The sequence below is a fragment of the Tachypleus tridentatus genome, chromosome 7 (assembly GCF_004210375.1).
Source record: "Tachypleus tridentatus isolate NWPU-2018 chromosome 7, ASM421037v1, whole genome shotgun sequence".
NCBI lineage: Eukaryota > Metazoa > Arthropoda > Merostomata > Xiphosura > Limulidae > Tachypleus > Tachypleus tridentatus.
The window spans coordinates 164,581,682-164,609,345 of record NC_134831.1 but is presented as its reverse complement, the minus strand read 5'-3'; the positions used below and the strand labels follow the sequence as shown (position 1 = coordinate 164,609,345).

Here is a 27,664-nt window from a genome sequence, read left to right as displayed (position 1 = left end):
TTTATTTTTAGGGTGTAATCAATTGAAATTTCTACAAGCTGTTCTTTCTCTTTCAAAGGCAAGTCGTTGGTATTAGCAGAATCAACAAAGGGATTTTGAATCCACAGTAATTTTTCTAAATGAGAAGGGAAGTACTCCCCAATAGTTGTACACAAGTCAGATATGTGCTGCAAGACAGAAACGTTTGCATCTTCACTTAAGGAAATTTCATTCGTAAGTAGAAAACCACTGAGATTTTCGAAGCAATCAAGTTCTTCCATAAGTATACATTCACCCCGAAATTTTAGCTTACGTAGAAGTGCTTCCATTTTACTCTGTGCTTTGAAGTACGTTACCCTGGTACTCTGCATTATAGCATTCATTTTATTAGATAGGCAAATACGTCCGAAAGGTAAACCACTTTCTGTATCGAGCATTTGTCCCTTAATTTGTATGCAAGTTCAAAATGGCATTCAGATAAAAAATAAACCAATCTCCTCTCACAGTTCGTAAAACAGAGCAAGCACTTTTACCCGAGAAAGCCAGCGGACTTCAGTATGAAACAGCAAATTTCTCATATCCTCACAGAGTAAACTGAAGATCCTCGCGCTGAGTGGTCTTAATTTTATAAAATTAACTATTTTTGTGATATCACACAATACCTCTTTTAAGTCTTCTGGCATTCGTTTAATTGCAAGTGCATGACAATGAAGACAGCAGTGGATACTCTCGACATCCTTTTTTTTTTTTTTTTAAGCATGCCACTGTGCCTTAAACTTTTTCAGTCATAGCTGCAGCTCCATCAGCGTATATACTTGAGTAAAGCTGCCATTGGATCTCATGTTCGTCCATAAATAAATCGATTAGTTTAAATATTTCTTCGCCTGTTGTTTAAATAGGCAAAGATTAGCAAATTAATAAATTTTCTTCAAAACTAGCTTCGTGAATATAGCGAACAAACACAAGCAACATCGCATAACCTGCGATGTCTGTTGATTCATCCATCTGAAGCAGAAAAGTTGGACTCTCTTTTACTCGCCTTATTAACTCCGTTAAGCAATTTGCTGACATATCCTTGATTATTCGAGAAACCGAGTTATCAGAAAGTGGCACAGAGTTAATATTTTAAAGGAATTTCTCATCAATCGTGCACTCTACCAAATCTTTTGCGCATGATTTTATCAAATCTTCTGCAATTGTATGAGCTTCACCTGCTTTTGCAATACGGTAACTAACGCTTTATGAAGCAATAAGAACACCTTTGTTGTCTTGACAGACAAACAAATGAAATATAGCTTTCCTTGCATTTAATTTCAAACAATTTTCTTTTGAAATACTCGGAAGTTAGATTTTTAATTGAGAGTGTTTGGTTTCTAGATGCCGTTTTAACTTTGCTGGATGTAAACTAGTTACTCAACACTGTTACACATTCAACCCACTATGTCCAACTTCATTACCTGTCCATGTAAAACCATATTCAGTAAAACTTTCGTCATACTTTCTTTTCTTTCTTGTTTCGGCACTTCTTGTATCATCCTGCGTTGAAGTGCTTGCACACGACGATAACGCCGATGAATTCGTATTAAACCTAAGCGTAGAAAGATTCTTACTTGTATCAGACTTATTACTGATATTCAGCCACTTATCCATTATAAAGGGGACAACTAATTATTAATTTGCCTAAAAACGTATTATTGTATCTTTGGCACTTCAAAAGTATTTTCACGGACACAAAATAGCTTCTTAATGAAAACTCGTTCAAGCACTTGAATTTTATCCTCATACAATGTCATGTTGACCTGAGAGCAGTGTTTCCATAACGAAGTCAAAAATAAAGATTTGTGGAAGAAAGGCTAGGCCGCCAGAATAATATACTTTTCTAAAGGAAAAGGGTAAACTATTATTATTGTTTTTTTTTTAACAGAAGCATTAAAGCTAAGTAACAAAATATTAAGCCAGATCTGAAGTGAGTATAAATCTCGAACGAAATAGAGCTCATTGGTATCAAGTTTGTCTAATCACACTTCAACGAATCTAACCTAACCTAACTATTACCAATTATATTTGTCATAAATATAATTATACTTCATATAAATATACTTTGAAACAATTGATACTGCATCTAATTGCATCACAGTGTTTCAAATATGGACAAGTTTCAGCTACGATTTCGTTTCATTTGTTTGTTTTTTACTTTCGTGCAAAGCTACACGAGGGCTATCTGTGCTAGCCGTCCCTAATTTAGCAGTGTAAGACTAGAGGGAAGGCAGCTAGCCATCACCACCCACTGCCAACTCTTAGACTACTCTTTCACCAACGAATAGTGGGATTGATCGTAACATTATAACGCCCCCACGGCTGAAAGGGCGAGCATGTTTGGTGTGACGGGGGTTCCAACCCGCGACTTTCGGATTACGAGTCGAGTACCTTAACTACCTGGCCATTTTGTTTCATTTCGTTCGAAATTTAGCCGCTAATCCAGATCTGGCTTTTAAAAGACAGTTGGCATCACTACCCAGGGTTGATTGTTGTTTCATACGAAAATTACGAGACTATCTTACATCTCCAATGATGCATGCGATCTTGAGATGATGCCATATCTACTAGCAACCAGTGGTGCCATTGTCGAAGTTAATTGAGATTGTATTATATATAATAGAAACACTTTCACCGCGAGAACTTCCCCTAAACTAAAAAAATCGTCTGACGTTAGGCAGAACAAAATATTAAAAGGCCCAATACGTGATAAACGGGCTATATTACACATATATTTCAGTTTTTACTTTTTTGTAGAGCGTATTATGATTCAGTTTTGTAGTTTTAGGGAAAAATATTAACATTCTAAAATCTCCTCGCGCAGCCCCAGATAACTATGGCGGAGCCCAAGGGTTCCGCGGAGCATACTTTGAAAAACCATGTTCTAGAGCTCAGTAGTGAGCTTGAAGCTCTCGGCTTATATGTTAGGTATAGAGTCGTTAATCTATTTGGAAAAAATCTCTCATCGCTGTCAACAGTTCCAGTGGAAAACGTCTGCTGCAACCTCATTTAAACACTAATTTTCCGGTTCCAGAAGCCTAACCTAATCTCTTCATTGCACGTCTTTAGAAGACTACGTACACATGGTAATAGGTTTTTTATCGACCCGTGCCGCTGGCATTCCTCCACACGACCCGAGTTTAGATCATCAACTTACGTACCGCCGCTCACGCTTCCCTGGCCGTCTTATTAATCCCACGTAAATTACGTTGTTCTAGTACTTTCATTCCATTGATAACGAAATCCTCATTTCCTGAGGACACAAGCCACTGTGTCTTGAATTGATTTCTTAACGCCTTTCTAATTCACATCAGTAAAAACACCTTTAAAAATCTTCGTGCATTCACATCATCAAATACACTCACTCTAAGACCATATACATTCACTTTAGTAAATGAACCTAAATTAAGTATATTAACATATACACCGACGAATATACTTATTTTAAATCTAAGTGCATTCACGTCAACAAAAACACCACGTTAAGTGAACTTACAATGATATAAACAAAAACACCTACATCGTCTACTTACATTCACATCAACAAAGAACACCTACATCATGTCTACGTACATTCACATCAACAAAGAACACCAACAATAAGTCTACTTAATTCACATCAACGAAGAACACCTACAATAAGTCTACTTAATTCACATCAACGAAGAACACCTACAATAAGTCTACTTAATTCACATCAACGAAGAACACCTACATTAAGTCTACGTACATTCACGTCAACAAAGAACACCTACATTATGTCGAATTATATTCACATCAACTTTAAACCTGTATTGACACCAGTAAATATGAATTAACATTACATCTTATCCTTAAAATCTACAGTTCTCACATGAAGGTATCAAACGAAGATAATAATGCTTTAAACCTTAGTCAGGAGTTTAGTCATACACCACTAGGGGCGTGTTTCATGGAGTATTGGTATGTCGTATCGTTTATAATATATGTTAATATTACCGTCTTCCTACAGTCCATTAAGATTACTCAATCTTAATTTGGTGATGGCATTGCTGTCTGGTCGACGTCTTTCCGTTCTTTTCTAGTCATAGAAAAACTTCGAAAATATTTAAATAACCTTCAAAACTGGTGCAACCTGAGATGTATAAATCTTAACCCCAACAAGACTCAGTTACACTTAATCATTAATATCACATTAAGTGAGATAAAAACTTACAGGTTGCTAACATACAAATGAAATTCTCAAACTAAAATGCTTAGGGCTGACTTGTCTTATTCTCCACTGAAGACATAAAACATTAGAAATTATGAGATCATAAGTCTTACGTTTGATCTATCATAGCTATGCAGCTTTTGGTAATACGATATATTGAATCTTCAGATTCTCCAAAATCTAATATTGACTACTACGTTGTATCTATTACATCCCTTACATAATCCAACTGTTATTCATATAATGAAAGCTGCATTTATATTGTTACACACACACATTGTGTCTGAAACCAATATGAACAATTATTATGAAAGTAAATGTCAAACGAAATTTAATCAAATCCTTGTGTTTTGTTTCATGTAAATCTACAAGAGACGAGGGAAACAGTAGAGGATGAAGAAAAACTGGATTGAATTTTGACCTCCTGTGAGCATTCCCCGAAAGAGTTGTCATTAATATATATCAGATCTACAATTTAACATTATTTATTATTTTGTAGTTAGTGTGATGCCACTTGAAATCGATCGCTTTTGGCAAAGGTAACAACCCTTTCCAGTGCAAAATATTCACACACGCGCAGAGTTTCGAGAACGGAAGGAGGGACGGAGGACTGTTCGTTATACTTAACGGGAAACAAACGAATATGGAACAACTTGGGGCTTAACTACCATCAAGAAAGAGGCCTTCAATAAATCATACCTCATTGTCGCCTTGTAACAGGGAATGACTAGAGCTCACGTGTCTTAAACAAAAGTAGGCAACATAATCAAGAATAGCTGTGTGAAAAGCGGCACCAAGCACTGTACAGAAATTACTTTTATGACATATCACTTCAGTCACTTCTCTTATTTAATAGGTTTGTTTTTCGTCTCACAGTGGATCAGTGTTCAATACCAGGGTTCGATTCCCTGCTGTGAACATTGTACAGATACTCCATTGAGTAACTTCGCACAAAAAGTCTTGACTGCAGTGCCAGCAAGTGATAAAAACATAAACTTCAATAATACCACTCTCGTCTACTTGATCTACATCTTGCCTCCCGTTAGTACAGCGGTAAGTCTCCGGATTTACAACGCTAAAATCAGGGGTTCGATTCCCCTCGGTGGGCTCAGCAGATAGCCTGATGTGGCTTTGCTATAAGAAAAACAAACAAACATGATCTACATCTCCTAATTTACATAACCTAAAAGGTTTGTTTTGTTATTGTTGCTAATTATCCCTAGTATCAATCAAATTCTTCATCGGTTTTGCAACGTAATTAGGCTTATTAAGAATTTGGCATCACAAATCATGAACAGTAAGGGAAATCAAGAACACAATAAGTTACAGAAAAAATTAGTTTCACACTTTGGCGCTGAAGGTGCGTTACAAAGGTAACATCCAAATTCAACTGTTGAGTAGCTGTTTTTTCTCCAAAAACAGAACTTTAATTTATTCAACCACGTTAAATTTATACACTCCAACATTAAGTTCACCTGTGAACAGGAAAAACTAACCAGATAGCATTTCTTAACCTCAAGATCACTGAAACCGATACACAGATCAAAATAGAAATCCACAGAAAAATCACCCATAATGGACTATACATTCCTTAGGATGTATAGCACACTAAACAAAACAAAAACTTAACATATTAAGAAACAAAATAAACAGTCACAAAACTATTATTAGTCGATAAAATTAATGATGAAATCAACAACATAAAACTACACTTCATCAACGTCAACAAGTTTCCTCCAAAATCCGTTGAAAAAATTATACACATACATCTAGATCAATAACAAACAAACAACAATAAATCCGAAGATAAAACAAACTACAAAACCTTATACTGTTGCACACCATATGTTCCAGACGTCAGATACAAAGTAGCCAACATTTGGAGAAAAAACAAAACACAACATTCCAGTAAACACCAAATTTATTGAAAAACCAGGTACAAAACTAAAGTCCATACTGTGTAAAAACTACCCTGACAAACACAACACCAACATTATTTATAAAATACAATGCAACAACTGTCACGACTTCTATATTGGAGAAACAAGCAGAAAATGGAAATGAGATTCAAAGAACACAGAAAAACACCTTCACACATTTTTGAACACTGTAAGTCAAATAAACACAACATAACCATAGAAAACACATAGACACCAAGTAGATAAACAAGTATAAACAAACGCAAAATCAAAGAAGCCCTACTTATACAACAACTAAAACCAAATTTAAACCAATTTTATCAGAACACCTTTATACCTATACTAATTAATAACCCAACATATAACTGCAACGCCCCCTACAACCCCGTAACCATTTATATTCTCGTTCCTAAAAGATGCGCCCAGCAATGATCAGTTGCAAATTCTGTTTGTTAACCTGAAGATAATCTAGGAAGATCGAAACGTTGTTCACTGCTTTATTAGTAAAATGTTAATATTCATACCAGTCGTTGAGATAGTGTGCGACTTTCATCTTTAAATACAGTGCTGTCATCTAGGGATAAAAATGCAACATAAACTAATTACGTAGTTTGCACTTGTAAGAATAATTCCACGTTAACTTACACGGTTGTACCTGAAAGTTGTATAATCAGTAACAAAGCCTGTCACAAGTTTGGCTGACTATCTAGCTACTGGACGCCATCTACGGTTATTTAATCTAGTGTTTTTTAATGGCGTAAAATTGCTGTTCTAATTTGGAAGTTGAATTCATTACTTGTTTACTCTAATATATTTAAATATAAACGCTCTCTTTTAACCGTGGGGGCGTTATAATATTACGGTCAATCCCACTATTCTTCGGTAAAAGAGTAGCCCAAGAGTTGGGGGTGGGTGGTGATGACTAGCTGCCTTCTCCCTAGTCTTACACTGCTAAATTGCATGGCCAAGCGCGTAAGGCGTGCGCTTCGTAATCTGAGGGTCGCGGGTTCGCGCCCGAGCCGCGCCAAACATGCTCGCCCTCCCAGCCGTGGGGACGTTATAATGTGACGATCAATCCCACTATTCGTTGGTAAAAGAGTAGCCCAAGAGTTGGCGGTGGGTGGTGATGACTAGCTGCCTTCCCTCTAGTCTTACACTGCTAAATTAGGGACGGCTAGCACAGATAGCCCTCGAGTAGTTTTGTGCGAAATTCCAAAACAAACAAACAAACTTTCGCAAATAAAGTGATTATTTTTAAAAAGTTCTTTTTTACATGTTTTAACGTTTTACATATAATTTCTGATAAATTATGAATATTTTTTAATATTTACAATTTTCATAGTATTATTTCGGTTAACAAACAAGGAATATATTATTGAAAATTACTGTTTTAAAGATCGCATGATAGATTTCTTTATAAACCGCGTTTACGTATTCGATCGTTTATAATAAATCTATAACAGAAATGAAATGTAGTTATTTTATGTAAAAGATACGTCATTAACATCTTTACCAAGCATACCAAAATAAGCCAACTTTTTTTTTTTTACCCGACTGTTTTTGTAATTCACAATATGACATGTTACCGTTTGAAAGGTAGCCCTAAAATAAACAATATCCATCTGGCACAGTGGGCTCTGGGCCTTATGCAGAGGGCTAAAATTTATATAACATACATTTCTTTGTCACAACATGTGTAGAAATATATATAGCCAATAAATAAATGGACAAAAGACCAGTGCTTTAGGTTCAGTTTTTGTTTTTATTTAATTTTCACATAAAGTGGATGTGCTGCAGGTAGCTCTCTTTCAGAAATTGAGCTGCATAGAGAATTGGAAATTCATGCTTTCTTGGCAGTTTTTAATGAAATTCGTTAAAGAACATTATCCAGGTATTTGGAAAACTAAGAAATCCATGATTTGAGAATTAAATAGAGTAAAGATACTTCTGCATTTGTAGCCCTAAATCACGTCAGTTACAGACATTTATAAACGGTTTCATTACTTGTTTTTGGAAGATTTTGTTAGATTATCATCAGAATTCAGAACAACTGTTAACAGAGATGGAAGTTGTGGCTGTAGAAGGATAGGAACGTTTTGATATCTCGCATCTTTTCACAGATTTAGGCAGCAGCCTTCTCCATCTTTATCATCTCCTGGATCCCGTCTTGCATCTCTCGAACGGCCTGGTACTCGGAGAGGCCTAGTCGTCGCTTGTTCGAGATGTCGTATACCCCGCCCTCACTCTCCGTGTGCTCCCCACGAGTACCTGAAAGAGGTGTCGTTCATCTGTAGTTTACCTTGCGGATAAAATGTTTCAATTATTCTTAAAATTTGTGACTTCACTATCAAACTTTGCTTATCGAATCAATGGCCTTAAGAAAATCTTTATTTTGAGTGGTTGTGAAATAAAAGTTGCCACAATTTTATCAAAATTGAATTTCGTCTTTTTTGTAGAATTGAAAAATATATATACATTATGATAAATAGTACTGTCTCTAAATACACTAACCTTTCTTTTGCTGACTAAGTCATTTGAAGATTTGAAAAAGTACTAGTCGTCACATGAGTTTATTCGTTCAACTTTATATAGTTTTGTGTCGATATGTGAAAAGTCACGTGATTTTATTCGCCCAATGGGAGATATACTAAAACTTTATATAGTTTTGTGTCGATATGTGAAAAGTGCTTCTCGTAGTTTTCTTGACCCATTTTTACAGTTTTTTATTTTATGCGTTTTTCATACCTTCTGCGATACCACCTTTTATAAGTAGGAGAACTGCGTATGAAATCATATGTTTATCGTCACACCTGAATTTTGGTTTAAGTTCTCTGTTGATAAAAAACAACGTGTATCTGTTTGTTACCAAGAGATGTTCAGGCGCGCGGTTCTTTAAAAGTAACCAAGTACAAAAACATCTAACCTCGGACTTGTAAGTTGAACTTTGATGCGATGTCCTCTAAGACATTACGGTCTTTAGCTAGTTTGGGTAATCGAATATGAACACTGGCTCGCATGGTCGTGCCCAAGTTAGTTGGACAGAAGGTCAAGAAGCCAAAGCGATCATCGTGAGAGAAAGAGAGCTTCGATTCCATTGTGTCCACGGCCTAAGTGAGAACAAGAAACTTTTACACGTCTAAAATATAAACACGTGCAAACTTTGGTTATACTGTAGTTCAAAGATAAGAAGTACATTTTCATTAAATAAACGGTTGAAAAAAATCGCTGATAACAAAAACTGAAACAGTTAATGCACTGTTTAAGAAAAAAAAGTTGAGTAAATTTATAAACCTTGAATATCAAAGTATAATACAGATATGATGTTAAAAGTGTGTGATGCACCCTCAAGAGGGCGTTGAGTGTGTGTGTTTTCTTATAGCAAAGCCACATTGGGCTATCTGCTGTGTCCATATAGGGAATCGAACCCCTGATTTAGGTTTTGCAAATCCGTAGACTTACCTCTGTCCCATCGGAGGATGAGGGCGTTAAGAGTCATGAGGCAACACGTATAATATCATCCGAAAATTAAAATTCATAAATACAGAAGTTTAAAATGAAACTACAAATATTACTAATACTAAGTAGCAACAAGTGGGAAAATGATATGTACAGTATATATACATAAATAGGTTATGCGAGGTTGCAAGAGGGCAACAAAATGTATGTTTAGAAAGGGAATGCGCCATAACACAGTTTGCACACAAAAGTATATAACACTAATATTCTGAATTTTCATATTTTAAAATGATTTTGACATTAACATTCACGTGAAGTGAATTTGCTGTTGAAATTCATAAAAATAGAGCGAGGGTAAGGGCTTACAATACAAAAATTCGGAGTTCGATTCTTGCAGTGGGCCTAGCACAACGTACAGATTTTGTACTTAAGAGCTAACAAACTAATAAAATGTCAGATTTAAAAATCACAAGCTTACAATGACCAAACGTTTGTACACCGTCTTGAGGTCTCCCCCCTTCTCCATGGAGATTATTCGAAGATGATCTTCCTCATTCACCCATACCAAGAATGTTTTGGTTTCATTGTGAAAGATGCCACGCCCAGTTGGCCAGTAGCGACACGCATTGGCCGTTTGGAGAAACCTGAAAAAGTTCCCCATAATAAATCCATTAATTGCTTATTTTTAACTGTAAAAGAGGCGCCCTTTCTGACACTGAGAAAGATATTTCGAACAAAAAACATTAAACGCAAAATATTCTTCAGAAAAAAACATTTTACTCCATTTTCAAAGATAATGTTTAAAAGAAAAATATATACAATGTGGATCAAATAACCAAATATATCTTTCTTCTAGTTTAACACAGTTATGTCACACAGCGCTATCTAGTGGAGAAGGTAATAATTTATGCTTTTCATATCGGTCAAATTTACCTGTCTCCCTCCTTGAATAGAAAATGATCGTCAATGAGTTGCTGCTGGATGGCTTTATCCATTCCTGTTAAGGGAAAGTAGGATCCCTTAAGTTCACCGTCCAAACCGCTTAGTGTGCTACTCACTTGATGCTCCATTTCTTTGTATTGCTGAAAAAGGAAAATGAAACCTACAGTGGTAGCTTTAAAAAAGAAAATGAAATATACAGTGGTAGTTTTAAAAAGGAAAATGAAACCTACAGTGATAGGTTTAAAAAGAATTGAGAAGTTTGTTATCTATTTGATTATAATAGTGATATAATTCGCAAATAACTTTTATATTTTTCAAAAGTTTAACTTTTCTTTAGTTTACTTTGAAATAATTATTTCCATGGGATTGTATTACCTAGCGGAAGGTTTTATGGAATATCAGTTATACAACATTTTCAAGACTAATACTATAGTGATGAGACAACCTGATTCTATAGAGGTAGGTGGGAAATAGGAGGATATTTTTCACCGGAACTGTCGCCGTTTCAGTCCATGATGTTAGAGTAATAGCTTTATGGTAAACGCCTGGTGTTATAATTTTAAAATATAAGCAACAATCACATTTCTATTGCACATTTTGTGAAAAATATCCCCGACAAACTACATAAAACACAAGATTATTGTTACAGACGTTAAATATGGCGACATCTATGATCTCGTCATTTAATATATAACTCCTACCAACGTGCACTGCTTTAACGTTTTAATACCTTTCCCGATCGCCAGGGTAACATATTTTTAATTTCTGTTTATTGTGCTGCCACTCTCAAAATATTATAGCTAATTTCATATAACTATTTACAGCTTTATAGTATTGTTTCATTCTAGCTTAATGAATTTGTTAGTTATTATGAAACGCTGTTTTCTGAACAATTACAACAGTACTTCCTTTGATCTCAGAGCCACTGTTTATTATTATTATCAGTGCGTGCCTAAAAATAATGAAAATATACCTAAGAGTTGTTGTTTTTCTCGACAAAATTTTAATTGTTGCGTCCGTTTTGTACAATTTATGTATTTTATTCTAAAACTATTACGATACATTAATCATAACCTGACATATACCTCTACCTACACATATAAATACATACATTTATGTAAATATATACAACTCAAAAGTACATACAGTTTAAAAACAAGTACTGTGAATTAAAGTCCAACATCTTTTAACTCATTTGAAACGGAAAGTTTTGAACTTAAATTGAAAATAAAACGATATCACATACTATCGTGTTGTGATTTATCTTGTTAAAACTATAATGTGGGTAGGGGAAGTGAAGTGTCTTTGAAGGGTGTTTTTTTATTATTGTCCCGTGCTCATGAATTCTGTCCCTAGTCTTTAATGCACTGAACACGATATCTGATGCACTACAATGTGTAAAGAACCACATTTAATGAATACAGTATGATATACTGTATTATATAAAGACCATATTTAGTGCAGTGGATACAATGAATGATGTATTGCTTTATACAAGTGACCTGTAACGTGGTAAGAGTAATTTTGATAAAGTTGGGGCATGATAAACATGTTATCATCTGAGTCGTGCTGTCTTGACATGGTTTTCCTCCAGGTGGCACTTCTGTGTTAGGTGAGTATAATTATGAGTGTGCTAAGTAGACTTATAAATTCCAGTCATGTTTAAAAGATAAAGGGAAAGATAGGTTACCCATTAGAAGGCATAGGGGATGTTGGGCTACTCCTTAGAAGATACAGGGGAAGTTGAGTCACTAATTAAAAGGTATAGGGGAAAATAAGTGACTCTTTAGAATATATGGAGGAAGTTGAGTCACTAATTAGAAAGTATAGGAGAAGATGGGTATTTTATATCTTTTAAACTTAAGAGGAAGATTTTAGTCTGGGCATGAGATCTGACCTTCTCAACACTCATTATCTTGTTGATATCGTTTTTCTAACCTGTTTACTCGACTATTTAGGCCTGGTGTTGTGTGACTGGTATTTTGGCTACTTAATGGGCATTAATAAAAATGCTTTATTGGTCATGAACACGTGCCAATCAAAAGATCAGTCAACATTGAGTGTAATGTTAGTTAACCAGACCATATTTCTTTAACGTAAATCTTCTCTATTGCTCTTATTTTTAAGTATGCACATCGTTCAACCTGATATCCGGACTTTTTATTTAAAAACGTAACTATATAATACTACACACCTCTTCTGTCAAGCAGGGATTGAAGGGGTAGCCCTGGAGGTTGCGGCCGCAGCGCACTCTAGTGGAGAGGATAAACTCTCCTGTGGGATCAAGATCCACCAAGGTATTGATGTCACCCCATTCCTTTAGAGGGTGTTTATCTGTGGCCTTGAAGCCGCCGTGATATTCGTCGATGATGGGGTTAAACAGGGGGGCGAATATTGTGTACGATTCTGCATCAGGGGCATAGATACCCACTCTACTGTCTGAATTCTCAACACCTGGAAATTGTAAAATTGTTTCATTAAAACACCAACTTTAGCATGTGTTTGTGGTAGAAATATTTCATTAAGACACCAACTTTAGCATGTGTTTGTGGTAGAAATGTTTCATTAAGACACCAACTTTAGCATGTGTTTGTGGTAGAAATGTTTCATTAAGACACCAACTTTAGTTTCGTGTTAGTGTTAGAAATGTTTCTTTAAGACACCAACTTTATTTTCGTGTTAGGATTAGAGATATTTCATTAAGATACCAACTTTGTTTGGATCATGGTAAAGTGAGGGTTGAGAATTTTCTCGAATAACAAAATGTTAGTGTTTGAGCTTATCAGTTTGTGTTCATTTAGTATTAAAATAGAAAATGTGGAAATTTTAAACATTTCTCGTTGACTGACAAGAAGGAAGTTCACTAATAAAAACTCAATAACAAAGTACAGAATTCTAAAACTCAGATTTATCCATTTTCAAGTTGTTTTACTCTCATACTACCGAAGTTTATGTTAATACCATTAAGAACCAGTTGGGTTCAAATGTTGCATCGTATGGAGTAGAGAACTAAAAAAAGTGTCATGAAATTACTTATTATCTGCATGAAATACATAGAGGATCATGAAATTACTCATTTTATGTGTAAAATACGTAGAGGGCTGTGAAATAATTCATTTTCTATACAAAATACTTAAATAATCCTTATAGTAGCATTGACGGTAGTTTAGTTTACGTTTTGTTGTATGAATATTTTTTTTCTGGGGGAACCCTGTAACCAGTCTCAGAAGAAATTAATCATATAATTAGTTTAGAAGATAATGCTTAAAAAAAACACGATGGGATCGATATGGACTCCATCGGTAATTATGGGATTAAAAAAACACGATGGGATCGATATGGACTCCATCGGTACTTGTGGGGTTAAAGAGAGTGTAGTAGAGAGAGTTGTTCAATAGTGTTTTTACACACTGAATGTATAAAACTAACAAGACGATCTGAAAGCGATGAGGTCTCACGTGCGAAAGTAGAGCTGTAATAAAAGTTTGATTTAATATTCCTTCAGTGCTATAGAAGGGCGAGTTTTGTATTTGTAAGAGTAGAGGAAAGAAAGCTAATTAGTCAATAGCCAACACTCTGGACACACTAACTGAATGGTGATATTTCACCATTTATTCTTAAAACGCATCCACGGTCCCGAAGTGCGGAACACGTTTTTTGCGGCAACGAAGCGCGAACCATGGACCTTCTGATTCGCACAAGTTACATGGCCAAAAAAAAACATGAAATTTCTGTTCTGACTACGAAGCTTTGTTGTTCGTTCTCACAGATTTCTAGGAATAAGATGCGGCACGTGACTTGCTAGCTTTGGGAGCGCCTATGGAGACTGCAATTATAAATAGCAACACCTTTCGAAAATTGATAATTATTGCTTTGTTATTTTTTGGTATAATCGGTTTTTTTGTTCTGTATAATACACTAGTGAAATCTGTCTAATTTAGTTTAGTGAAAAAGATTCCCAAAATTTGAGAATATTCCTAGTTCCTTTTATGTTTTCGTAATTCAGAGAATCCAATAAAAAACAAGTTAGCAGGTTAACACAGTTTGTATCTTAAAAAGTGACGTATTTATCTAAACGGCCGGGTCATAGCTTCTAAATACAGGAATTTTGAACTGTTGATCAGAAGGTGGGTCAGCAGCATTCGTTACATAACTGAATAGTGAAATGCAGCAAAAATTAGAAGTGTGGACAAGACATATCGCACCTTGAAACTTGGATTATCCAGACCGCAGACTGCCAAGCTAGCCACTAGGCAAGCTCCGATTACGTAACAATAGTGACTGCATAATTTGTGTGTGTGTGTGAGTGCACGTGTATATTTAACGTATTAGGTTGAGGAATAATTCGTGAGCGTTTTTAAATAATTTCATTCAAGCATTACATGCAAGACTATACAATACTTCAATGCATGAACACATTACACCCAAAACATTTATTATGATACTTTATTTCATGTAATACCTAGGTATATAGTATGCATTGTTTTAAACGAAATTGCAAGAAATTAAATGCGAAAAGCAGATGGTGTCGAAAATGCTCGATTTTGTCCACTTGACATTCCATTTAATGAGCTGAAAATGAAAGCAAAAATTAAAGACATATGAAAATCAAACACACCATCTATTAGAGCAAAAAATTATCTACCAAATGACATGAAATATTTTGTGAGAGCTTTTCATTTATGAATATATTTTTTTAACTTGAAAAAACGCTCACGAATTATTCCTCAACCCAATAGTTATAGCTGAAGAACAATAATCAAGACACCGGGAGCTGAACAAAAAGAGCTTTTGTTTATTTAAGGACTGGTTTAGATAAATAAACTCTTCAGAAATATCTTACAATTTGGAACCATGGGAAGAAGCTACCATTACACCAAGTGGTACGTTTCATTCGTAGTAAAGAGTTTGATGTAGAACTGCTGACAAAGGCTCTAAACTTAACTTCAAGTCAAACTTTGACTAATCAGTGGTTTCCTGGTGACACAGCTGGGGGTAATTCTGAGGGCTTGTGACACTATAATATGTTTTCGATTCCCTCGATGGGCAGAGCACAGATCGTTCATTGTGTAGCTTCGTGTCTAACAACAACAAAAATCGGAGTCTTTATAGAACCAGAACGCTGTTTTTAGATGATAAAAGAGTTTTAAAAGATTTTCTATAGCAGGTACTACTTCACTTTTTTCGGTGATAAAAGTTATACCTAAACCTTTTGTCCTCAGTCGTTTCGAAATTAAGGGATAAAGTTCCGTGTATAAGCTATATGTTAAATTAGGGAATTAAGTTTCGTGTATGAGCTATGTTAAATTAAGGGATAAAGTTCCGTGTATAAGCTATATGTTAAATTAGGGGATTAAGTTCTGTGTATGAGCTATCTTAAATTAGGGAATAAAGTTCCGTGTATAAGCTATATGTTAAATTAGGGGATTAAGTTTCGTGTATAAGCTATGTTAAATTAAGGGATAAAGTTCCGTGTATAAGCTATGTTAAATTAGGGAATAAAGTTCCGTGTATAAGCTATATGTTAAATTAGGGGATAAAGTTCCGTGTATAAGCTATGTTAAATTAAGGGATAAAGTTCCGTGTATAAGCTATGTTAAATTAAGGGATAAAGTTCCGTGTATAAGCTATGTTAAATTAGGGGATTAAGTTCTGTGTATGAGCTATGTTAAATTAGGGAATAAAGTTCCGTGTATAAGCCATATGTTAAATTAGGGGATTAAGTTTCGTGTATAAGCTATGTTAAATTGAGGGATAAAGTTCCGTGTATAAGCTATGTTAAATTGAGGGATAAAGTTCCGTGTATAAGCTATGTTAAATTAGGGGATTAAGTTCCGTGTATGAGCTATGTTAAATTAGGGAATAAAGTTCCGTGTATAAGCTATGTTAAATTAAGGGATAAAGTTTCGTGTATAAGATATATGTTAAATTAGGGGATTAAGTTTCGTGTATTAGCTATGTTAAATTAGGGGATTAAGTTCCGTGTATAAGCTATGTTAAATTAGGGGATAAAGTTCCGTGTATAAGCTATGTTAAATTAAGGGATAAAGTTCCGTGTATAAGCTATGTTAAATTAAGGGATAAAATTCCGTGTATAAGCTATGTTAAATTAGGGGATTAAGTTCTGTGTATGAGCTATGTTAAATTAGGGGATTAAGTTCCGTGTATAAGCTATGTTAAATTAAGGCATAAAGTTCCGTGTATGAGCTATGCTAAATTAGGGAATAAAGTTCCGTGTATAAGCTATATGTTAAATTAGGGGATTAAGTTTCGTGTATTAGCTATGTTAAATTAGGGGATTAAGTTCCGTGTATAAGCTATGTTAAATTAAGGGATAAAGTTCCGTGTATGAGCTATGTTAAATTAGGGAATAAAGTTCCGTGTATAAGCTATGTTAAATTAAGGGATAAAGTTCCGTGTATAAGCTATGTTAAATTAAGGGATAAAGTTCCGTGTATAAGCTATGTTAAATTAGGGAATAAAGTTCCGTGTATAAGCCATATGTTAAATTAGGGGATTAAGTTTCGTGTATAAGCTATGTTAAATTGAGGGATAAAGTTCCGTGTATAAGCTATGTTAAATTGAGGGATAAAGTTCCGTGTATAAGCTATGTTAAATTAGGGGATTAAGTTCCGTGTATGAGCTATGTTAAATTAGGGAATAAAGTTCCGTGTATAAGCTATGTTAAATTAAGGGATAAAGTTTCGTGTATAAGATATATGTTAAATTAGGGGATTAAGTTTCGTGTATTAGCTATGTTAAATTAGGGGATTAAGTTCCGTGTATAAGCTATGTTAAATTAGGGGATAAAGTTCCGTGTATAAGCTATGTTAAATTAAGGGATAAAGTTCCGTGTATAAGCTATGTTAAATTAAGGGATAAAATTCCGTGTATAAGCTATGTTAAATTAGGGGATTAAGTTCTGTGTATGAGCTATGTTAAATTAGGGGATTAAGTTCCGTGTATAAGCTATGTTAAATTAAGGCATAAAGTTCCGTGTATGAGCTATGCTAAATTAGGGAATAAAGTTCCGTGTATAAGCTATATGTTAAATTAGGGGATTAAGTTTCGTGTATTAGCTATGTTAAATTAGGGGATTAAGTTCCGTGTATAAGCTATGTTAAATTAAGGGATAAAGTTCCGTGTATGAGCTATGTTAAATTAGGGAATAAAGTTCCGTGTATAAGCTATGTTAAATTAAGGGATAAAGTTCCGTGTATAAGCTATGTTAAATTAAGGGATAAAGTTCCGTGTATAAGCTATGTTAAATTAGGGGATTAAGTTCTGTGTATGAGCTATGTTAAATTAGGGAATAAAATTCCGTGTATAAGCTATATGTTAAATTAGGGGATTAAGTTTCGTGTATAAGCTATGTTAAATTAAGGGATAAAGTTCCGTGTATAAGCTATGTTAAATTAGGGGATAAAGTTCTGTGTATGAGCTGTGTTAAATTGGGGAATAAAGTTCCGTGTATAAGATATATGTTAAATTAGGGATTAAGTTTCGTGTATAAGCTATGTTAAATTAAGGGATAAAGTTCTGTGTATAAGCTATGTTAAATTAAGGGATAAAGTTCCGTGTATAAGCTATGTTAAATTAAGGGATAAAGTTCCGTGTATAAGCTATGTTAAATTAGGGGATAAAGTTCTGTGTATGAGCTGTGTTAAATTGGGGAATAAAGTTCCGTGTATGAGCTATGTTAAATTAGGGGATTAAGCTCCGTGTATAAGCTATGTTAAATTAAGGGATAAAGTTCCGTGTATGAGCTATGCTAAATTAGGGAATAAAGTTCCGTGTATAAGCTATATGTTAAATTAGGGGATTAAGTTTCGTGTATAAGATATATGTTAAATTAGGGGATTAAGTTTCGTGTATTAGCTATGTTAAATTAGGGGATTAAGTTCCGTGTATAAGCTATGTTAAATTAAGGGATAAAGTTCCGTGTATGAGCTATGTTAAATTAGGGAATAAAGTTCCGTGTATAAGCTATATGTTAAATTAGGGGATTAAGTTCCGTGTATAAGCTATATGTTAAATTAGGGGTTTAAGTTCCGTATATGAGCTATGTTAAATTAGGGAATAAAGTTCCATGTATAAACTATATGTTAAATTAGGGGATTAAGTTCTGTGTATAAGCTATATGTTAAATTAAGGGATAAAGTTCCGTGTATAAGCTATATGTTAAATTAGGGAATAAAGTTCCGTGTATAAGCTATATGTTAAATTAGGGGATTAAGTTCCGTGTATAAGCTATATGTTAAATTAGGGGATAACGTTCCGTGTGTAAGCTATATGTTAAATTAGGGGATTAAGTTCCGTGTATAAGCCATATGTTAAATTAGGGGATTAAGTTTCGTGTATAAGCTATGTTAAATTAAGGGATAAAGTTCCGTGTATAAGCTATGTTAAATTGAGGGATAAAGTTCCGTGTATAAGCTATGTTAAATTAGGGGATTAAGTTCTGTGTATGAGCTATGTTAAATTAGGGAATAAAATTCCGTGTATAAGCTATATGTTAAATTAGGGGATTAAGTTTCGTGTATAAGATATATGTTAAATTAGGGGATTAAGTTTCGTGTATTAGCTATGTTAAATTAGGGGATTAAGTTCCGTGTATAAGCTATGTTAAATTAAGGGATAAAGTTCCGTGTATGAGCTATGTTAAATTAGGAATAAAGTTCCGTGTATAAGCTATATGTTAAATTAGGGATTAAGTTCCGTGTATAAGCTATATATGTTAAATTAGGGTTTAAGTCCGTATATGAGCTATGTTAAATTAGGGAATAAAGTTCCATGTATAAACTATATGTTAAATTAGGGGATTAAGTTCTGTGTATAAGCTATATGTTAAATTAAGGGATAAAGTTCCGTGTATAAGCTATATGTTAAATTAGGGAATAAAGTTCCGTGTATAAGCTATATGTTAAATTAGGGGATTAAGTTCCGTGTATAAGCTATATGTTAAATTAGGGGATAACGTTCCGTGTGTAAGCTATATGTTAAATTAGGGGATAACGTTCCGTGTATAAGCTATATGTTAAATTAGGGGATTAAGTTCCGTGTATAAGCTATATGTTAAATTAGGGGTTTAAGTTCCGTATATGAGCTATGTTAAATTAGGGAATAAAGTTCCGTGTATAAGCTATATGTTAAATTAGGGGATTAAGCTCCGTGTATAAGCTATATGTTAAATTAGGGAATAAAGTTCCGTGTATAAGCTATATGTTAAATTAGGGGATTAAGTTCCGTGTATAAGCTATATGTTAAATTAGGGATAACGTTCCGTGTGTGTTTATATGTTAAATTAGGGATAACGTTCCGTGTATAAGCTTTATATGTTAAATTAGGGATTAAGTTCCGTGTATAAGCTATATGTTAAATTAGGGTTTAAGTTCCGTATATGAGCTATGTTAAATTAGGGAATAAAGTTCCGTGTATAAGCTATATGTTAAATTAGGGGATTAAGCTCCGTGTATAAGCTATATGTTAAATTAGGGGATTAAGTTCCGTGTATAAGCTATGTTAAATTAAGGGATAAAGTTTCGTGTATAAGATATATGTTAAATTAGGGGATTAAGTTTCGTGTATTAGCTATGTTAAATTAGGGGATTAAGTTCCGTGTATAAGCTATGTTAAATTAAGGGATAAAGTTCCGTGTATGAGCTATGTTAAATTAAGGGATACAGTTCCATGTATAAGCTATATGTTAAATTAGGGGATTAAGTTTCGTGTATAAGATATATGTTAAATTAGGGGATAAAGTTCCGTGTATAAGCTATGTTAAATTAGGGGATAAAGTTCTGTGTATGAGCTGTGTTAAATTGGGGAATAAAGTTCCGTGTATAAGATATATGTTAAATTAGGGGATTAAGTTTCGTGTATAAGCTATGTTAAATTAAGGGATAAAGTTCTGTGTATAAGCTATGTTAAATTAAGGGATAAAGTTCCGTGTATAAGCTATGTTAAATTAAGGGATAAAGTTCCGTGTATAAGCTATGTTAAATTAGGGGATAAAGTTCTGTGTATGAGCTGTGTTAAATTGGGGAATAAAGTTCCGTGTATGAGCTATGTTAAATTAGGGGATTAAGCTCCGTGTATAAGCTATGTTAAATTAAGGGATAAAGTTCCGTGTATGAGCTATGCTAAATTAGGGAATAAAGTTCCGTGTATAAGCTATATGTTAAATTAGGGGATTAAGTTTCGTGTATAAGATATATGTTAAATTAGGGGATTAAGTTTCGTGTATTAGCTATGTTAAATTAGGGGATTAAGTTCCGTGTATAAGCTATGTTAAATTAAGGGATAAAGTTCCGTGTATGAGCTATGTTAAATTAGGGAATAAAGTTCCGTGTATAAGCTATATGTTAAATTAGGGGATTAAGTTCCGTGTATAAGCTATATGTTAAATTAGGGGTTTAAGTTCCGTATATGAGCTATGTTAAATTAGGGAATAAAGTTCCGTGTATAAACTATATGTTAAATTAGGGGATTAAGTTCTGTGTATAAGCTATATGTTAAATTAAGGGATAAAGTTCCGTGTATAAGCTATATGTTAAATTAGGGAATAAAGTTCCGTGTATAAGCTATACGTTAAATTAGGGGATTAAGTTCCGTGTATAAGCTATATGTTAAATTAGGGGATAACGTTCCGTGTGTGAGCTATATGTTAAATTAGGGGATTAAGTTCCGTGTATAAGCCATATGTTAAATTAGGGGATTAAGTTTCGTGTATAAGCTATGTTAAATTAAGGGATAAAGTTCCGTGTATAAGCTATGTTAAATTGAGGGATAAAGTTCCGTGTATAAGCTATGTTAAATTAGGGGATTAAGTTCTGTGTATGAGCTATGTTAAATTAGGGAATAAAATTCCGTGTATAAGCTATATGTTAAATTAGGGGATTAAGTTTCGTGTATAAGCTATGTTAAATTAAGGGATAAAGTTCCGTGTATAAGCTATGTTAAATTAGGGGATAAAGTTCTGTGTATGAGCTGTGTTAAATTGGGGAATAAAGTTCCGTGTATAAGATATATGTTAAATTAGGGGATTAAGTTTCGTGTATAAGCTATGTTAAATTAAGGGATAAAGTTCTGTGTATAAGCTATGTTAAATTAAGGGATAAAGTTCCGTGTATAAGCTATGTTAAATTAAGGGATAAAGTTCCGTGTATAAGCTATGTTAAATTAGGGGATAAAGTTCTGTGTATAAGCTATATGTTAAATTAGGGGTTTAAGTTCCGTATATGAGCTATGTTAAATTAGGGAATAAAGTTCCATGTATAAACTATATGTTAAATTAGGGGATTAAGTTCTGTGTATAAGCTATATGTTAAATTAAGGGATAAAGTTCCGTGTATAAGCTATATGTTAAATTAGGGAATAAAGTTCCGTGTATAAGCTATATGTTAAATTAGGGGATTAAGTTCCGTGTATAAGCTATATGTTAAATTAGGGGATAACGTTCCGTGTGTAAGCTATATGTTAAATTAGGGGATAACGTTCCGTGTATAAGCTATATGTTAAATTAGGGGATTAAGTTCCGTGTATAAGCTATATGTTAAATTAGGGGTTTAAGTTCCGTATATGAGCTATGTTAAATTAGGGAATAAAGTTCCGTGTATAAGCTATATGTTAAATTAGGGGATTAAGCTCCGTGTATAAGCTATATGTTAAATTAGGGGATTAAGTTCCGTGTATAAGCTATGTTAAATTAAGGGATAAAGTTCCGTGTATAAGCTATGCTAAATTAGGGAATAAAGTTCCGTGTATAAGCTATATGTTAAATTAGGGGATAAAGTTCCGTGTATTAGCTATGTTAAATTAGGGATTAAGTTCCGTGTATAAGCTATATGTTAAATTAGGGGATTAAGTTCCGTGTATAAGCTATATGTTAAATTAGGGGATTAAGTTCTGTGTATAAGCTATATGTTAAATTAGGGGATTAAGTTTCGTGTATAAGATATATGTTAAATTAGGGGATTAAGTTTCGTGTATTAGCTATGTTAAATTAGGGGATTAAGTTCCGTGTATAAGCTATGTTAAATTAAGGGATAAAGTTCCGTGTATGAGCTATGTTAAATTAGGGAATAAAGTTCCGTGTATAAGCTATATGTTAAATTAGGGGATTAAGTTCCGTGTATAAGCTATGTTAAATTAAGGGATACAGTTCCATGTATAAGCTATATGTTAAATTAGGCGATTAAGTTTCGTGTATAAGCTATGTTAAATTAAGGGATAAAGTTCCGTGTATAAGCTATGTTAAATTAGGGGATAATGTTCCGTGTATAAGCTATGTTAAATTAGGGGATTAAGTGTCATGTTTTGTTATATACAGTGGGTGGACAAAAAAGTTACATCCCTTGAAAATGTTTTTAATTTTTATATATTTTATTAGATAACAGAAAAATATATAAAACAACATGATTTTAGAACACACTCCACAAGATCTGTTCAAATATGATATCAAATTTTAATTTTAACACTGAATCTAGTAAATAACTGAACTTTTCATGATTTTAGTTACATTTTCTCCTAAAAAGTGTTGTGCACGTGCTGTAGTTTCTAAGACCTTCTTCTTCCAATTAGCCTACAAAATGATCAAACAAGTTTCTCTGCAGTTGTGGAGTCATTAAAAGATATCTTAGAAATAAGAGAATTGATAGTATGGAATGACCAGGTCAATCACTTGATGTCAATCTCACTGAAAAATTATGGGCTGAGTTAAACCGATTAACAAAAGATCACAAACCAAACACGGGAGATGAACTTTCTGAAGTATTCATAGAAGGGTGGCAGTCAATCACTCAGGAATATCTGCACAAACTCATTGAAAGAGTGTCACGTTGATGTGAAACAGTACTGAAATCCAAGGGAATAAACACTAGATAATAACTTATAAAACTGGTTTGTGTTGAGTTTCGTTTTTACGTTTAATTTTTACAGAGAAATTTGACTGATCATTTTGTGACACTTTTTATGAAAATGTGTAACTAAAATCATAAAAGTTCAGGTACTTACAAAAGTACGTGTTAAAACTACGATTTGATATCATATTTGAACAGATCTTGTCGAGTGTGTTCTAAAAACATGTAGTTTTATATATTTTCCTCTTATCTAATAAAACATAACAAATTAACATTTTCCAGGTACACAAAATATTGCTAGGCAGACTGGAGTAAAGATAATTATGAATACACTGAATAAACTGGAATAAAAACAATAATACACTGAACAAACTGGAATAAAAACATGAATACACTGAACAAACTAGAATAAAAACAATCGTGAAAAGTGACATGTACGACAAAGTTCTTAAAACAAAGACAACAGGGGTTCCACACACATACCTCGGACCTCTTAAACGGCAGCGGTGATAGAGCACCATGTTGTGTGTCTGTACATACTCTACTATGTGGTTCTGTGCATACCCAACCATGTCATTCTGTACATACTCTACCGTGTGGTTTTATACATACTCCACCATGTGTTTGTACATACTCTACCGTGTGGTTTTGTGGATACTCTACTTGTGGATACTTGTGGTTTTGTACATACTCTACCGTGTGTTTGTACATAGTCTACTGTCTACCGTGTGTTTGTACATACTCTCCATGTGTTTAAGTAAAACGATTCCTTAAGGACTTTTCTGTCATTAGCACTACACCCTTGTGCAAATTAATTGAAACAAATGGTCATTTTACAATATTTTCAGCATGGCGGCCGTTGTAGGCTCGCTGGACCCACTGATTTCCTTAAATAGTTATTTTTGCACACAGACGACGTCATTAGCTGTGTTTTGCAGTACGGTCCATCTAGTTTTAAGATATATGACGGAATTTTGAGGAATATTACGTCATTCGAAATTGCATTATAAGGTCAAAGAGACCAGTCAAAAACAACTTCTTACCAACTCAATGAAGAAAAACGGTATCAATGGGGTTTGAAATACAAGAACTGGATGCAAGAACAATGAAGGAAGGTGTTATTTAGTGACGAGACTCATTTCTTCGTACAGGGTCAAAGAAGTCTGCATGTTCGCAGATCTCCAGGTGAGAAACTTCGAGAATCTCACATCAATCAGTTCGTAAAACATCCCTTGAAGAAGATGTTTTGGGGCTTTTTCAGCTACTATGGTGTCGGATGCTTACATATCGTAGAAGGTATGATGTGAGGACCACAGTACATCGAAGTTTTGCAGAGAAGAGTCGTTCCAGAATTGAAAAGAGATTTCCAGATGGTTCTGGCATTTTTCAGCAAGATCTGGCTCCGTGCCACACATCGAAACTTGTGAAGAATTGTATGACTACAACGCGAATAAAGGTGCTGGACTGGCCTGGAAACTCTCCAGACTTAAATTCTATTGAAAATCTTTGAGCGATTTGTAAGGAAAGACTTCGGGGAAAAGGCTGTACTACGAAAGATAAGCTAATTGAGTCCATAATTGAGGTGTGGTACCACAATTCAAACATTAGTAAAGATTGCAGTCAACTCGTGGACTCGATGCCAAAGCGGATTAATGATCTTCTGAAAAATAAAGGCGGTCATATCATGTATTAATTTGTGAGTAAATGTTGGATTTTCAGAAATAAAACGCAAAAAATTGAAAAAAAAATCGTAATTTTCCGTCTTGTTTCAATTAATTTGCACAAGGGTGTAAGTCTATAGGAGGAGAAAGTAAAACGTTACCACCTGTTAGACTTGCATTACACATTACAATGTTACAATGCGGTGACTTACGTCACTACCTGCAACACAAAGCTGTGATATACGTCACATCGTTACGATCTGAGGTACAATGTGAAAGAAAACAGTCGCCTAACAAAATATCCAAAACTTCATGAAAAAAGATACCTGGAAATAACCTAATGAAATAACCTGAGATTGAATCAACACTTAACAGAAATGATAAAAGCAACGTTTCGACATCTTCAGATTACATAGGCTCGTAACTCGCATATGATTCTTTGTAATAAACGTGAGGTGAAAAAACATCAGGAAATGGAAAAGTAGGGTATGTGTGAAAAATCTTATCTGCTTAGATAAACCTCGTTGAAACTTGCCAAATTAATTTGAATTAAAATGACTGACACTGCAAAATAAATCAGTTGAGATTTTTTAATATTAGTGTTTTCAACTTCAAAATTGAATATGACACTGAGAAAATGTCGAATCTTTTATTATATATTTTTCCGTCATTACTAATTTATTTCTAAGGAAAAGATTTATAAAACAGTCCTTGCTAAATGGGCCCGGCATGACCAAGCGTGTTAAGGCGGGCGACTCGTAATCTGAGGGTCGCGGGTTCGCATCCATGTCGCGCTAAACATGCTCGCCCTTTCAGCCGTGGGGGCGTTATAATGTTACGGTCAATCCCACTATTCGTTGGTAAAAGAGTAGCCCAAGAGTTGGCGGTGGGTGGTGATGACTAGCTGCCTTCCCTCTAGTCTTACACTGCTAAATTAGGGACGGCTAGCACAGATAGCCCTCGAGTAGCTTTGTGCGAAATTCAAAAACAAACAAACAAAAAACAAACCTTGCTAAATGAATTGTAATTTTTCAAGTGTGGATATTTGATAGAAAATTTTAGTGATGTAAGAAGCTTAGTCCTAAGAATAGCTTGCCTAGAGGGTTTTGAATGAAAATCCATATTTGGAATCTTCGAACCGTTACTAAGGCAACGAACGGATCCTGCCGGACAATTATATTTGTTTTTGTCGAAGGGTTTTTTTATTATTTGTTTGTTTTTTAAGCTCAGAGCGACATAATGGACTATCTATGACGTAAACATGAGTTTTGAAACCCGGTTTGTAACGGTAATTGAAGAAAGTGACGATCTATGTAAACAACACTGAACATTTACATTCGTATAATACTGAACATTAATAACACTGAACAATATATTCAACAATGTCGAACATTAATAACCCAACAATGTATTTAAGAACGTCGAACATTGTTTATACCGAATAATAAATTTAACAATGTCGAACATTATTTATACCGAATAATATATTCAACAATACTAAATGCTAATAATCATTTTGGCTCACACTGATCACACATGTAATGCGTTTCACTAAAAATTAATGTCATTAATAGTTCTCGGAAGTCAAGATGTCATTCCCATCCCAGTACAAAACTATTTTCTACTGTTCTCTAGACCCCACGCAACGTACAACTTGTTAGTAAAGATTAAAGTAGAAGGAACGTGATAGTTTATGTCCGTTAATTAAATAGTAACATTCTATAGTCTATCCAATTACACTTCATATCAAATTATTTGCGTATTGCTAATATGGAAATAACAACGCTTACCTGATTGGATAACATCGAGAAGCGTGGCTCCTCCCATGGCCGTTTTCTTGGTTTTCAGACTATCAAAAATTTCCTTTGACAGGTGCTTTTTAAGGAGAGACGTGCAATCGTCGGCTTCCTGGAGTTTCTTAAAGCCATCTTCCAGTTTGTTCAGAGTGTCTTGTTCAACCATTTTGCAAAAGCAGAAGTCCAAAGATCAATTGGCTATCGAATTGGAAACCTCTTGACCTTGCTTTAATAAAGGGTGCAAAGAATTCTGGGTAAAATCCATCACGCTTGTTTTAAACCAATAATGTTTGAGCTTTACGACCACTAAGTGCCTAAAGGAGGGGCGCAGGACGAGAGCCCGGACTACATCTAAACCCGAGAACATTTCTATTGCATCTACTTATGCCGATCTCATTGAATATTCGACGGTCTCATTTTTCTTTTGTTCAGAATGCTTTGTCCTTGTTCTTAGATTAAGTTCTTACGGGTAATTAAAAGTTTCCAAGGGAATTTCTTATGAGAAAAGTACAAAATGTTGATAATGGAAACAACATTTGGTTTAGAATGACGGAATCATGTGTATTGTACTGTTTTAAATACATTTAGTGAAACTAAGGTCAATGGAAACAACATTTGGTTTAGAATGACTTAATCATGTGTATTGTACATTTTTAAGTACATTTAGTGAAACTAAGGACAATAGAAACAACATTTGGTTTAAAATGACTGAATCACATGAATTGCACAACGTTTTTAAAGACATTTAATGAAAACTATGGACAGTGGAAACAACATTTGGTTTCGAATGACTGAATCACGTATATTGTATGACGTTTCTAAA

At 34.2% G+C, this 27,664-nt stretch overlaps 1 protein-coding gene and 1 long non-coding RNA gene across 2 annotated transcripts; one reads left to right on the top strand and one right to left on the bottom strand.

The window, feature by feature from the left end:
* The first annotated feature begins 40 nt into the window (after positions 1-40).
* LOC143257101 (uncharacterized) lies at positions 41-8,560 on the top strand. Its single transcript, XR_013031688.1, has 3 exons — positions 41-213; positions 4,580-4,633; positions 8,247-8,560. It is a non-coding gene; the product is annotated as an uncharacterized LOC143257101 (long non-coding RNA).
* On the bottom strand, positions 7,703-27,045 carry LOC143257100 (arginine kinase-like). The gene is made up of 6 exons (XM_076515330.1): positions 26,836-27,045; positions 12,719-12,978; positions 10,516-10,664; positions 10,061-10,226; positions 9,050-9,233; positions 7,703-8,394 (listed from the first exon to the last, which is right to left on the bottom strand). Exons 1-6 carry the CDS (start codon positions 27,005-27,007, stop codon positions 8,249-8,251), a joined length of 1,077 nt encoding a protein of 358 aa, XP_076371445.1. The 5' UTR covers positions 27,008-27,045; the 3' UTR covers positions 7,703-8,248.
* Between the last annotated feature and the right edge of the window lie 619 nt (positions 27,046-27,664).

Excerpts from the sequence above, each read along its gene's own strand:
- LOC143257100 (XM_076515330.1), bottom strand. The coding sequence starts at position 27,007 with ATGGTTGAACAAGACACTCTGAACAAACTGGAAGATGGCTTTAAGAAA. Across the intron at positions 12,979-26,835 it reads TCTCGATGTTATCCAATCAG|GTGTTGAGAATTCAGACAGT; the intron begins GTAAGCGTTGTT and ends TACAATTTCCAG. Across the intron at positions 9,234-10,060 it reads TGTACAAACGTTTGGTCATT|GCCGTGGACACAATGGAATC; the intron begins GTAAGCTTGTGA and ends GTTCTCACTTAG.